Genomic DNA, 14,499 nt, shown 5'->3' on the forward strand with positions numbered 1-14,499 from the left:
CAGTGACAGGGAAGTGCCAACAGTGACCCAAACAGGATAAGAAAATCTGACCACTCAGCGATGTCAAGGAGATTACTTACCTCCTCAGAGTCATCTGTTTTCCTCGGGTCCAGGCCACTGCAGGCTACAGCCCAGGGAGTCAGATGGATCCCTGCCTGCAGCAGCCAGCCGCCTGAGATCCTGGAGGCCGCCTCTACTCCCCTCCACTCCTATGTAGTTCTTCAGTCACTGAATCTGCACTGACAAATACTCTTTGAAAAATAAATGTTAACTAGCATTCCAAAACCATGAATACTATTCACCTACTAGTCCCTGAGAAGAAGGATTCTCTTTCTCTCCATGGAGTGCAGAACAATAGGACCTCAGACACTGGGCTCTGCCCTGTCGCCTTTTCTTGCGGGAGCTACCAGCTGGCTTCCCCATGAGTATCACAGTTTCCTAATGATGTGGAAGAGCCAAATGTGTTACCGACATTGGCTCACAGTTTAGAAGCATCCACGTGTCCGCCATGTTTGAGGAGAGGGAGAAAAGAAGGAGCGATGGAGTGTGAACGAGACGAGCTTGACCCCAGAGAATTCCAGGCACTCCATAAAGGGGGCTCCTGGGCTTCCCATTTGAGAAGCCACCAAATCCTGTGGCTGCTCAGTCTCAGCTCCTACCATAGACCAAAGTGTTAGTTGCTCAAAACCCAGATGTGCAGAATCTCAACTCTTGGCCAGCTTGTCCTCACCACTTGCACCTTTAGGTGATACTTTCTGTGCTTGGTCGTTTGTTTATTATAGTATTGTTTAGTGTTCACTTATTACTGGTCATTTATTACAGAGAACCTCTGCCACTCACCTAATTTCTCATCCTGCTAATTCAGATGATCGGATCAGTAGTCCCCCATGCAGCCTAGGGGAACACAGCTTTCTCTTTCGTCACGTGGCAGAAGGAAAACATGCCCCCTCCTGGGCAGCTGGACTCCTCCAGGTTACATGGGAGCTGGAGGCCCCAGGCTTGTTCCTTAGTCCACGGTTGCTATCTGGCCCCCTCCTAGTGTGTCCTTAAAACTGTGGACTATAGAAATCAGGGAAGAAAGTGTTCTGTCACTTTTTTTTTGAGACGGGGGTTTCACTGTTTCACAGGCTGGAATGGAACTCCTGGACTCAAGGAATCTTCCTGACTCACCCTCCTAATTGGCTAGGATTACAGGTGCACCACCACACCTGGCTACTCCATCATTTTCAAAAATGTTGATACATCACTGCTGAAGTCTGCCCATCTCTGCTGGTCTGAACTCCCAGACACTATGCTTTACAAAGTAGCCTCTTTCTCCAGATGCACGACAGACACAACATTTGCCTATGGTCATCAAACATCTGGAGCAGCTGGCCAGCTACACTAACCTGCCACTTCCTATCACTCCTTACTGGACATCGCACTTGCACCTACTCCTGAGAGCAACCTACACTGGTATCTTTCCTACTGGGATTAGAGAGGTTGCTGCATCAGGACAGCTGACCCTCCGGGCAGTGCCGGCCAGCGTCCTGACAGATGACCACTGGTGGTGTCATCACATACGGGGCACAGGTCAGCACTCTGGCCTCCCTCCCTCACACTCCACCCACCAGTACATTCTCGCTATTTGGGTTACCTGCACCTCCCTTCCACTGATTAAAAAAAAACAAGAAATACAGGATTGCTTGACCTTCAGCTTACCCTCTGCACAGCATGTCTTCCTGAGTCTGGACTCCCAGCTCTCCCGGGAAGGTGGGAGCCACAGAGGAGAACTAACTCCTACCCTTTGGAGATGGCCATTCTGCTCACAAGCACCTGGTATGGGACTTCCCTCTCTTTCTCTCTCTGGGAATCTCTCCCCGTGTCCTGTCTAACTAGGAGGCATATGTGTAGCCCTGTTTGAAGACCTTCCCTCCCTCACCCAGCAGTAACCGCCATCCCTGGGCCACCTGCTGTATCTGCTGGGCTGCATGGTTTCTAGGGGTGCTGGACTCACAGTGGGGTGAGATGGTCACTGGGCCTTGGGTAACAAGGTCCCCTGTCCTAATAATGAACATGAGCACCCAAGAGTAATACTGTTCCCGCTGTCAGGTTCCTGCTGATCCAGCCGCAGCCATGGCCGAGCCCCAGGATCACAGCAGGTCTGGGCTGATCCTGGCCAACCCTCACCTCGACCACTCCCAGGAGAGTCCTCTGGGTGCCCTGCAAAGGCCCAGGGTTTCCTGGTGTTTCTGGCCAAGTTGCCACCTCACCATAAGGGCTTTGCCACAGGGTCACCTTCAGGCGTGGAGGGTGGGGTTGAGAGAACAAAGGGAGCAGCTGTCTGTTCAGAGCCTCCTTCTACCCTCCCCACTCCTGGAGTCACTTTTCAGCCCAGGCCCACAGCATCCCAAGCTGGGGACTTTGTCACCCCACAGGGCACCCAACTGATCAGGTCCTCTCAATCTGGGAAGAAGGAGAACTCACAATCCTGGCAATGAAGTAACTCAGGGGCCCCTGGAAAGCCACACTGAGCAAAGGACGAAGACACACCTGGGCTCGCTCTGCAGGACTCCATTCCTGGGAAGCTCAAGGACAGGCAACAAAGGAGTCTACAGGGCCGGATGGGGAATGCCAGGGCAGGGTGGGCATGAGGGTGGGATGCAGAGGCAGGGGGATACCGTCTGGGGCAAGGCAGATGTCACAGGTCTGGACAAAGTGGTAACACAGGTATATGCATTTATGAAATCCTCCATGTGGAGCACATACTATTAGGCATTTTATTGTATGTAAATTCTACCTCCTTCGAGGCAATTTTTAAAATATCAGGTGAATCTTCCAAGCAGTGCGCAGCGGAAAGGAGCCTGAAGCATGGCTCCCTAGAAGAGAAGCAAGAGAGGCCCGTGGGCTCCCACATTCATCCTGTGCCTGCTGCTCCCTCTCCTGACACCCCCACTGCCTGCCAAGGGTCCCCGTGTACCTTTCACCCGGCCCCACCCACAGTTACCATGAGACTCCAGGTCGTTCCCTTCCCTGCTCACACCTCCTCCAGGAGCTTCCTTTTCCTGGAGCAGACATGCCCAACCCCACCTCAGGGCCTTTGCACTGGCTGTTCCACGCTGCCTGGGGCTTCTCAACCTCTCCAGTCTCGTAGAGACCTCCCTGACCAGGGTCCAGTGGTCTCTCTCTAGCCCCTGTTCTATTTCACTTCCAACAGAGGGAGTATAACTCCCTGATCCTAATTGTTGATCATAACCTACCATCCCCTACACACACTGTGTAAGGAATGGACTGTGCAGTTCCATAGCCACCAGCCACATGTGCCACTGGACACTTGAAACGGGGCCAGTCCAAAGTGACTCCTGGGCTAAGTGTAAAAAATACACAGGGAATTTCAAAGATTTACAAAAACAAAACAAAACTAAAAAAAAGCACGTAAACTATCTCATTAATAATTGTTCCCATTAGCTGAAATAATCTTGTGGCTATATTAGGTTAAGTAAATAGTTTAAACATTACTTTCACCCATTTATTCTTATCTTTTAAAATGCATCTACGAGAAATTTTCAGTTGCTCCTGGGTTCACGTCACATCTCTGTTGGGCAGCAGCTCTGCAGCGTCACCTCTACGGCTCATCATCCAGGTTCCGTCTTCAACTCCTAGACCTCCTGGCACAGGGAGTAACTGGTGACAGGTTGGTTTACTGAATAATGAGTTATGGAAAGAGAACCCAGTGACCTTTTCCAAACAGATTAATTCCCTTACATTTGGCAAAGAAATTCTCCATAGTAGGGTGTGGACAGGGTCTTCTGGAACCTTCTGAAATAACCTCCCTGCTCCAGAGATTCAGAGACTGTGACCAAGGGCTCCTGGATGTCTGAAGATATCTGGATGTCCCGATATCTGAAGACCCCGAAGGCCAAACCCTGTATTTTTCCCTTTTCTGAGCAAACAGGAGGTCTCATTGCTTTCATAGAGCAGTGTCAAAGGAGCAGTGTCACCTCTGTGGAGACGCCCGTGACTCAAGCTTGGGAGCACCAGGGAAGAGAGGCATGGCTCCGGGAGGCTATAGTGAGGACAGGAGTGGGGAGGAGGGAGATATGGAGGAGGAGGCCTGGGAGGGGCAGGGGGAACTTAGGCAGGGTGGGAGCTTGTGGTGGTGGGGGACTGAAAAGAGAGATGGAGAAACAGGGGATGGGCAGAAAGAGGTGGAGGAGTCAGGGGCGTGGCATGGAGGGGTGGGGCTGGGCTGCCAAAGCAGGATAAATGCACAGCTGCCTGCTGGTCTGGGCTTCCCACCTCAGGCTCTCACCCTCCTCTCCTGCAGCTCCAGCTCTGTGCTCTGCCTCTGAGGAGCCCATGGCCCAGCCCCTGTGCACCCTGCTGCTCCTGCTGGCCGCCCTGGCTGGGGCCCAGGCCTGGAGCCCCAAGGAGGAGGATAGGATGATTTCAGGTGGCATCTATGACACAGACCTCAATGATGATGAAATACAGCATGCCCTTCACTTCGCCATCAGTGAGTACAACAAGGCCACCGAAGATGAGTACTACAGACGCCCACTGCGGGTGCTGCGAGCCAGAGAGCAGGTGGGTGCTGCCACCACCCAAGAGGTCCTGAGTTCCAGCCTGGTTTGTCGCGCAACTCCCAAGAGCATTCCCAGCAAATCAACATTGACACATTCGTGATCTATGCTCAGACTCTTTCAGCTTTCCGTGACTCTCCCCTGATGGCCTTCAGGCCTAAGGACGCTCCCGGGCTATGCCCTGCAGCTACTGTCTGTCCCCTCAGCCTCCTTTAACCTGCAGGAGCCGCTGTGTCTGTGATATGACCGTGCCATTTCCCAGGGTCCAGCAGGTGTGGGTGGAGACTGTGCTGACTCTGGGTGGACTTGATGCTGCTCAGGATGAGACCCAGGCCATGAGACTTATCCTTTTCCCTGAGTCCTGTCGGCAGGGGCCACATGGGAACCTGGCTCCCTGTTCTGCAGAGCCCTGCTTCCCTCCCCAAGTCACGCCCCAGGGCACAACCCCTTAGGGCTAGCAGCCTTCACCCTCGGTTTGGCTGGCCACCCCCTACAGCCCAGGGCAGCTGAGTCCCTGCTGGGGTGGAGCATGCCTGAGCCTGCCTCTACGAGCTAATGCAGAGTTAGACCTCAGCCAGATGAGGACAGCAGTCACTTAGCAGAGCATAGGATGGGGTCAGGTCGGGAGGGAGGGATCTTCGCAGGTCTACTGGGCCCAAGCTTGACGTGCATCCCATGGCACAGCAGCAAATAGTGACACAGGCTTTGAAGCTCCTCCGCCTCCTCTTGGAAATTCAAAGGAATCCAGACCAGCCCCATTTCTCCTCCTGCAGCTGTCAGCTGGGGCCCTCACCCTGCACACAAGGTGCACTTCCTGGTGCGGTGGTCCCCGCTGGCCTGCACCTCCCTTTCAAGCATGACAATAACTTGGAGTGAAGCACAGGGCACTGCAGACCATCCAGCCCGGAAGCCTATTTTATATATGGATAAACTGATACTCGAGGGATCTTAGCAGTTCCTTCTGGTTCCAAGGGGCAATGTCTAGCACCCTGGTCTCAGAGTGCCTCATCCCAGGTTTCTCCACAGCTCTGCCACGTTGTGTCTAGGAGAGACCTCGTGCAGGGAAAGGGTTCAATTCTAGTCTGCAATTGTAAGACACGCAGGTGTGCTGCTGACTTTAGAAAAGTAGCTCGAATCTCACACCTAAAATGGTGGCATCCGGGAGGCCCCATTGACCCAAAGCATCCCATTGACCCAAAGCATCTCTGTGTGTGAAGCACCTCATTTCCTACTCTTAAATGAAGGAATAAATCTAGGTTAAATGGAGGGAATGAGATTTTCGGAAGTTAGCTGAAATGTTGTCATCAGATGACAGCCTTCCTAGAAAAGATTCAGTGTTCCTTTGCCCCTGAGCCCCAGGTAGCAGAATTCAATGAATCCTTTTACCCAGCACAGAGAAAACAATGTTTAAGAGCAGGCATGAGGCCCAGCACACTGCCGGCTGACAGGAAGAGGGGACTTGTGTGCCTTGTGGTGACATGTGGGCAGTTCACAAAGCCCCAATCAAGTCCAGTGACTCAGCCACAGTGAAGTGCTGTGTGTGCAGGAAACTGATGGGGAGCGCTCTCCGTGTGTCCTGTTTTCTCATGTGTGTAGGTCGTGGCCGGAACGAATTACTTCCTTGATGTAGAGTTGGGCCGAACCACATGTACCAAGTCCCAGCCCAACGTGGACACCTGTGCCTTCCATGAACAGCCAGAACTGCAGAAGGTACGTTCCTGATGCGGGTCCCGGGCCAGTCATGCACTGCAGAGGGGTGCGTATGTGTCAGCCTCTGCCCTACCCATGTTTGGAGGGTGTGTGTGTGTGCAGGAGGGCGTGTGGGGAGCCATGTATGCATGGATGTGTACATGTTCATGTACTTGGGGGGGTGTGTGCATGCAGGTGTGCATGAGGAAATGTGCACGTGTGTACACACATGTGCCAGTGTGTGCAGGGAGGTGTAAGGGAGATGTGTGACCCTGTGTGGATGCGTGGGAGCAGTATGGGGGTTTGTACATAGATCCATGAGGATGAGGGGTCCAAGTGAGTTTACATAGTTGCCTATGTGTGTGCAGATGGGGTGGTGAGGGAGGGGGGTGATGTATTTGATTTGCTAGGAAGGCTTTACCTTGGGAATGGTTACTGAGAGGTCAACTCTGCCTTCTTTGGGGTGTTGCCTGTCAAACAGGAAGAAGCAGCTGCTGGTCTGGGTGCTGGGCAGGGAGAAGGGGCTCTGTCTAATCCCAGCCTTAGGCACCTGCCCGCAGCCACAGCCACACTAAGCAGATTAGTGAGATCTAGAGAGCTATTAGCTGCGTAGCCCTGGACCTGCCCCGCTCACCCAACACCAGCCTCTCCAAGGACCTCCTGGTTCTTGTGAAGTCTCCACTCAGGGGAGAGCTGCACTCCCCTTGTCACCCTTGCCCCGGCCTCAGCTCTTTGAGAGGGAGTTGCCCTGCCCTGGGCTCTTCCCTCTGGCCCCTCTTAGTGCTGGCCTGGATGCTGGAGGTGGAAGGAGCTGGGGGAAGCGAGTTGCCACCCCCTGCCCTGCACCTTTGGGGCTCCCAAGGCCTTTCACAGGCTTCTCCTCACAGGGCTGTGCTGAGACAGGAATCCTGCAGGCTGGAGTGAGGGCCCAATGCCACTTGGTGACTTGGAGCCTTGGAGGGGCGATGGAACATTCCCTATTCATTCTAGTTCGGTGCTCTGGGTCTCAGCAGGGGTGGGTGTGGGCCCAGTGTCTCACCTCCAACCTCCTCACCCAGGCTCTGACATCTCATGCTGGGCGTCTTCCCCTTTCACTGTAACCCACACTGATTGGCCCTCTCTCTTCCCTTTCACAGAAACAGTTGTGCTCTTTCCAGATCTATGAAGTTCCCTGGGAGGACAGAATGTCCCTGGTGAATTCCAGGTGTCAAGAAGCCTAGGGATCTGTGCCGGGCCAGTCACACCAACCACCGCCTACTCCCACCCCCTGTAGTGCTCCCACCCCTGGACTGGTGGCCTCCACCCTGGGGGATGTCTCCCCATGCGCCTGCGCCAGGCGACAGACAGAGAAGAGAGCAGGAGGCCTTTGTTGCTCAGCAGGGGGCTCCGCCCTCCCTCCTTCCTTCTTGCTTCTGGTAGCCCTGGTACATGGTACACACAACCCCACCTCCTGCAATAAAACAGTAGCATCGGCTCCCTCTGAGTACTTGGCTGTCTGGGGGATGTGCACACAGGCAGGGTTTCTGCAGTTCCTTTATGAAGCCTCCTTGTTGTGCTGGTGTGGGGATCAGAGGAGTACCTGGGAGCTGACGCAGCCACAGCAAGGCTGTCATGGGAGCTGCTGCCACTTTCGGAGACCTGAGCTTCAGAACAGGGAGAGAGCAGCCAGGGGCTGCGAACCCAGGGCTGCAGCTGCAGCAGCCCCTGGTGAGGACACCAGGGAGAGGAGGGGGCCCAGGCAGCTGGCCCAGGAAGCTGGGCTGCTGCTTTGGTATGAGCTCCTGGTCGGAGCAGGAGGAGGGGGCTGGCTGTGTCCACAGCCAGGGGCCAGGCCTCGGTGGAGCTCACCAGGCCGTAGATTCCGTCTGTGCTTGCAGAGTTGAACAGACTCCAGGGACTGAGCTGCTCTCATCAAATCCCCTAGACACTAACTAGATAGCAATGGACGTGTGGTTCTTTCCACAAGAGACTTTAGATCCCTACATGGAAACAAAGCCCAAAAGTGTGTGTGTGTGTGTGTGTGTGTGTGTGTGTGTGTACAGCTGATTGGGAAAAATGCCAACCAGATGAAAGATGGGCGTATCACCCAGAGAAAGTGGTGCCTGCTGTCATCCATCCCGGGAGGGTGTGCCCCAGGCTGGGAGGTTGTGTCCTAAGCTAGGAAGCTGTGTCCTGGAAGAGTTTTACATGTTCACATCCAGCCGCCCTTTCTCTGGACTTGGATTTAAAACAAGTACTCAGGTCAGCCTTCTTCGTAGGGATGGAGAAGTTAAAACACAAATGGAAGTGACATGCAGTGGATACTTGTTGTTTTCAAGAAGGATGTTTTAATTAATAAATAACATCACCTTAGTGTCAAAACCATTCTTTAGAAAAATGGTTAGTTGCGCTCCAAAGAAGAGGCTACAGTCTTAAGACCTAGCCCACCCTGCACGGCCCTTCCCTTTGCTATTTCTGGGCAGAGGGGTGCAGCCCTCAGGGCAGGTGCCTCTGGGGAAGGGCTCTCAACTATCTTCCGTGCCTAGAGCTGCGTTGACCAAAGGTGGCTGCCATGAACACTGAGGGAGAAATGACAAAGGGGAAACTGCCCAAACAGCCCTGAGGCCCGCACCCCATGTGCCGCACACAGAAAGCCAGGAGGAGGATGGTCTGGCAGGGAGAGTGGGGAGCATCTGCTTCATTTCCTCTCCACCCACACAGGAGTTAACCAAGGTTTGGGGTTGAAGAAGGTGAAGCAGCGCCCAGGAGGTCGTGACCTGGGGAGATTTGAGTCTGGGCCTCACCTGGTGTTGGGGGGTAGGGGGTGCACACACACTGATTCAGGCTTCTGTTGGAAGAGAGGGGCTGACAGCAGAGCAGCAGGTGCCCAGGAATGGTGGTCAGGGGCGAAGTCTTCCCTGCATGGAGATCCTCATGGTTCTCTACCTGGTGAAGGATCTGTCTTGACATAAGCAACCACCATCCAAGGACACAAGGAACAGGTGATTTCGTGTAAACCCGTAACTTTTCTGACATCTCTCTTCCTGGGGAAGTGGAGGGGGAAGTCTGGCTCTGTAGAAGGCTCCCTCCACCATCTCCCTGTGTGTCTGTTCCCCAGGAGGGGAGCAGGGGGCAGGGATGCTTGAAGGTGAGCATGTGGGTCTTCGTCTTGTGGAGCAAGCTGAGGGTCTGGGCCCTTTCCGGAAGCTCCCGGGTTTTTGGAGTAAAGGAGGCTCCTGAGGGTCATGTTTTGGAAATATTGCACCCCTTCTAAGAGTTCCTTTAGCAAAATAATGTCACAAATTCTTGCTAAAACACTAAAACCACTGAGGTTAGAAACTCCACCTTCAGCATAGACAAATCACTCTGGAAGGAGGGGTAAGTCCACTGGAGGCCTGGGAAGCAGGAACCAGTGCAGTCATTCCTTGGGCAGGTGGATTCTCAGCACTGTAACCACAGGCAACCCAGGTTCCGTGAGGTCTAAGGCTTCCGTAATACAGAGGGTTATCTGCATGAAAAATAGCATAATATAACCAATTAGAAACTAAGCACAAAAGTTAGTGTTTATTTAAGAAGAGGAAATCAGTCACAACAAATTACTTATTTTAAAGTCCTGATAAATACTACAATCATCCCAAATTCCAGAAAAATAATATACATCCTAGTGCGATCAGTCACCAAAACAGATTTTGCAGTCAACAGACTCAGGATTATTGGCTTGTAGCAAAAAGGGAATAAATTCATACCAAGAAACCTGTGATGACTCAAAAAACAATGGAAAGAGCTTATTATTAGACTGTGGGGAGGGATTTTTGAGGCTGTAGTGATGGACTCAGAGCATGGCAGGCCTTCATGTAAAGCAGCCAGTGTCAAGTCTGCTCTGCAAAGTGGTCCTAGGCCCTGTGTCCTTAGAACCCATAAAGTCCAGCCAGGTGTGGAACGTTCCGTCCAGAAACCCCTTCTCTGCAGCTCTGTGTGTCTGTGTAAAGATGGACCCGCTCCTCCAGGCAGTGGGATGTTCTTCTCATTCATAAGCAAAGATTCTGACAGCCCTGACGCTAGAGAACAAGGTCTTCCATTGAGTCAGAAAGCAGCCGTCAACCAAGGCAGAGGCTGTTTGACATTTCAAAGCTGCAGCTTGAGAGAAACATGGTTTCCTGCTCGTGATGTCACTGGCTTTGACCCCATCAGTCCATCCATCCACCCTGCAGATGTGTTCCTTAATGTGTGTTCTTTTTACTTGCTAATGTAACATTTTTATTAATTAACTACTCGACACAACAGTGTAAAAAGTTAATTCTATGTTTTCATACTCAACTATTGAGTCACTATTTGCTTCATCACATGACATTGATTTTATAATAGAATTTTCTGTAAATATAGCAGAAGCATAAATCAGTCTTTCCACTAAGTTTGATCACTTTAAAATTCTGATAAATACTATAATCATCCAAAATTATGAAATACTACAATCAATCCTACTTGTGAAAATCATGGTTTATAACATTTTCTTTCTGCTTCAAAACTTAGATTGGTAATATTATGCAAATTTGTCTGATTGTTGTCTAATTTGGAAAAACTTCCAGTTTTCTTTCATGTGAGTGCTAAGATTTTAGTACTTTCTAAATTTTCTTGACTTAAGATTGATGATCTTAAAGACTCTATTGACAATGCTCACTAAACGCAGCATTTTAAAAACTCTGATTGTTGTAGTGGGCTTCAAAATGGTGCAAATGTGTAGCTATATACTATATTGATTACCTCATGGAATGCACAGAAAGAATTTGTCCTGAAAGAAGCATTTCTTCAAGCCATCTTATTGTTGATCAATGTTTTGTGTCTGTGTTGTCTGGAGCTGTGAGATTTCATCAGGACAAGAGGAGGATGAAGGCCAAGTCTGATCCATCGGGTCTCGGGTCTGTGCCACCTCACAGGCATATATCCCTGCTGTGGGTAGTTTCACTACACAGATCTGCACCCGACAAATGTAGAAAATCATTAAAATTTCTATCTCATTAAATTCCCATAAAATTTAATGATAGAGAAATTCTATCTCATTAAATTCCCATAAAAAATAAAACAACTTGGGTCTCACTTGGGTAAAATTATAAACAAAATAACATAAAATAAAAACAAACTGCATGGTGCACTATTGTACATACCATATTAGTGAGTACATTTTCATGAGGATAACCTATTTTCAGCATTCTTAAAGACAATAGATTCCAACCAAGAATGTCCTATTCCATCAAACTAAGCTTCATAAGCAAAGAAGAAAAAAATATATTTTCCAGACAAGCAGTTACGGAGAAAATTTGTTACCACTAGACCAGTCTTAAGAGATGCTTAAGGGAGTTCTAAACATGGAAATAAGAGAACAATACCTACTGTTACAAAAATACAGTTAAACATAGCTCAGAGATGCTATATAGCAACCACACAATACATACTACAAAGAAACTAGCTGCCAACTTCATGATAGGATCAAAAACTCACATACAAATATTAACCTTGAATAAGGCACAGTGGCTCAAGTCTGTAATCCCAGCACTTTGGGAGGCCAAGGCAGATGGATCATGAGGTCAGGAGTTCAAGACCAGTCTGGTCAGCATGGTGAAACCCCGTCTCAATTAAAAATATGAAAATTTATCTGGGCATGGCGCTGTGCACCTGTAATACCAGCTACTCGGGAGGCTGAGGCAGGAGAAACACTTGAACCCAGGAGGCCGACATTGCATTGAGCTGAGATCATGCCACTGCACTCCATCCTGGGTGATAGAGCGACACTCTGTCTCAAACAGACAAACAAACAAAAATTAACCTTGACTATAAACAGCCTAAATACCCCACTTAAAAGGCACAGATTACAATTTGTATTAAAAAACCCAGACCCATCCATCTGCTGTCTTCAAAAGATCCATCTCACATGTAAGGACACCCATGGTCTCAACATAAAGGGTTGTAGGGAGATCTATCATGCAAATAGAAAACAAAAAAGGGAGAGGGCTGCTTTTTTTAAATCAGATGAAACAGACTTTAAACCCAAAACATCAATTTAAAGAGGACAAAGAAGGGCATTACATGATGACAAAGGGCTCAATTAAATAAGAGGACTTAATTATTCTTAAACATACAGACACCCAACATTGCAGCTCCCAGATTCATAAACAACTATGCCCAGGCCTACAAAAATAATTAGCCACAGAATAATAATGGGGTACTTCAACGTCCCACTGGCAGTATTAGATAGATCATCAAGGTAGAAAACTAACAAAGAAATTCTGGATTTAGATTTGACACTTGACCAGTTGGACCTAATAGACATCTACAGAATACTCCACTCATCAACCACAGAACACACATTCTTCTCATGGGCCCACAGAGCATCCTCTAAGACAGACTACATGCTCTGCCATAAAGCAGGTCTCAATAAATTAAAGAAAAATAAAACCATACTAACTGTACTCTCAAAATAGAAATCAATACCAAGAAGACAAAATGAAATAAAAATAGAAATCCATACCGAAGAGAGTTGCTGAAACCACAATTTTTCCTGAGTGATAGGAACCATGACCAGGAATAGCTTTGCAGACTTGGACTTGCCTGTGGGTGTCATTTCTGGGTATCCCAGCCTGCCCCCTTTATCAGTTGGGAAGTGTGTCCCACCAGTTTTGAGCTGCTGGTCTGAATTGGGAGTGTGGGCTACAGTTCCCTTTATCTTGCAAATAACTTGGCAAAGCAACAACCCCCACCCCAGGTCCAAGCCTGGGCATATTTCCCAGCATTCAACACTTGTTGAAAGACCTTGTTGCAACAGCCATTTCTCCACTCTGCTGCAAATATTTTGTTCCTCACTGAGGGACATATTTCCAGGCATTTGGACCATCTGCTCACCTAGATTAAGATCCTGGGTCACCGCTCCATTCTTGTGCAGACATCTTGGTGCAGAAGCACCCTCTTCACTCCACAACCAGGCATAATTTCAAGAATTCAGTGCACCCCCTCACCTGTTGCCTTTCCCTTCTAATGCGGAGATCTTGGTGCGTCTGTACTTTTCTACTCCACTCCAGGGCATAGTTCCAAGCATTCAGCACACCTGCTCTACTGCACAGGAACCCTGAATCACTTCTCTTGTCCTGTGCAGAAATCTTGGCACAGCAGTGCCCTCTCTGTCATGCTCGGGGATATTTCCAGGCATGTTGAGTACCCACTTACCTGGAATAGGAACCTGAGCTGCCCCTCCCTTCTCATGCAGACATCTTGGTGCAGCAACACCCTCTCCACTCCATGCTGTGCATATTCCCAGGCATTTGGAGAACCTTCTCACCTGGATTAGGAGCCTCAGCCACCCCTCCCTTCAGGTGCATAAGTCTTGATACAGCAGCACCCACTGTGCTCCATGCCTGGACATATCTTCAGGCATGTGGAGTACTCACCTTTTCTAGATTGGGAGGGTAGCACTTACCCCTCCCTTTCCAGGCAGAGAACACTGGGCAGCAGAGGATTATCCCCTCCATACCCAGGCACATCTCTGGATGTTTGCAGCTGCCTCTTTATCTGCCCTCAGAGCTACTGCTTGAGCCTGCCACTGGTGGACGTGTAGGCATGTCTGCATTCTCTGGCCCCCGCCAGCTTGGTCCCTCAGTCCAGGACTGTACAGGGAGCTCATACCGCTGTGCATTCCGCAACATAGCCCATTGCCTGAGGCAGCAGAAAGCATCTCACCATAAACAAAGATCAAGTATATGCCCCATCTGCATCAGCCTTAGCTGGTTCTTATCCATAAGCACCACCCACTGGCTTCGAAAATAAATGACACAATCTAATAGAAAATCTGCTGACAGAAATGTGTAGCACTGGAGAATGAGATAAGCTTCCTGAGACCTCAGCCATACTGGACTTGTAGGAGGCAATGAACCCAGTCACTCATCCCTACACCACTACTACAACCAACATCTAAGAAAGTCACCATACAAAGACTCTGTATAACCAAGGAGCATACACAGAACCTTTGACAGTGAAAGCTCCCGGAACCAAAGTTGAACCCTACACAGCACACATTACACACATTCTCAAGGGAGAAAAGGAAGAAACAAAAACATCCCTTCCAAATGAAAGTAAATCTAAAAATTAGAAACAGAGATAGCTTTTGCAGATGAGAAGGAACCAGAGAAAAAATTCCAAAAGTATGGAAAAGTGGAGTGTAACAATACCTCAAAAGGACCACACTAACTCCATCAATGGGTTTTCATGAAAATAAATTTTTTGA

At 49.7% G+C, this 14,499-nt stretch overlaps 1 protein-coding gene and 1 long non-coding RNA gene across 3 annotated transcripts; one reads left to right on the plus strand and one right to left on the minus strand.

Moving 5' to 3' along the window:
* The first annotated feature begins 3,358 nt into the window (after positions 1–3,358).
* On the plus strand, positions 3,359–7,725 carry CST2 (cystatin SA). 2 transcript variants are annotated; one of them, XM_073012060.1, is made up of 4 exons: positions 3,359–3,673; positions 4,307–4,566; positions 6,159–6,272; positions 7,388–7,725. In XM_073012060.1, exons 2-4 carry the CDS (start codon positions 4,339–4,341, stop codon positions 7,469–7,471), a joined length of 426 nt encoding a protein of 141 aa, XP_072868161.1. In that variant the 5' UTR covers positions 3,359–3,673; positions 4,307–4,338; the 3' UTR covers positions 7,472–7,725. The 2 variants fall into 2 exon arrangements, with proteins under 2 accessions (XP_072868161.1, XP_072868160.1); XM_073012059.1 differs by lacking the exon at positions 3,359–3,673 and having other exon boundaries at positions 4,096–4,566.
* Positions 7,726–9,391: 1,666 nt separating this feature from the next.
* LOC140709665 (uncharacterized) lies at positions 9,392–13,779 on the minus strand. The gene is made up of 3 exons (XR_012090359.1): positions 12,754–13,779; positions 10,992–11,202; positions 9,392–9,738 (listed from the first exon to the last, which is right to left on the minus strand). It is a non-coding gene; the product is annotated as an uncharacterized lncRNA (long non-coding RNA).
* Between the last annotated feature and the right edge of the window lie 720 nt (positions 13,780–14,499).

Source organism: Chlorocebus sabaeus, chromosome 2 (genome assembly GCF_047675955.1).
Source record: "Chlorocebus sabaeus isolate Y175 chromosome 2, mChlSab1.0.hap1, whole genome shotgun sequence".
Classification (NCBI taxonomy): Eukaryota; Metazoa; Chordata; class Mammalia; order Primates; family Cercopithecidae; genus Chlorocebus; species Chlorocebus sabaeus.

Excerpts from the sequence above, each read along its gene's own strand:
- CST2 (XM_073012059.1), top strand. The coding sequence starts at position 4,246 with ATGCACAGCTGCCTGCTGGTCTGGGCTTCCCACCTCAGGCTCTCACCC. Across the intron at positions 4,567-6,158 it reads TGCTGCGAGCCAGAGAGCAG|GTCGTGGCCGGAACGAATTA; the intron begins GTGGGTGCTGCC and ends TCATGTGTGTAG. Across the intron at positions 6,273-7,387 it reads AACAGCCAGAACTGCAGAAG|AAACAGTTGTGCTCTTTCCA; the intron begins GTACGTTCCTGA and ends TCCCTTTCACAG.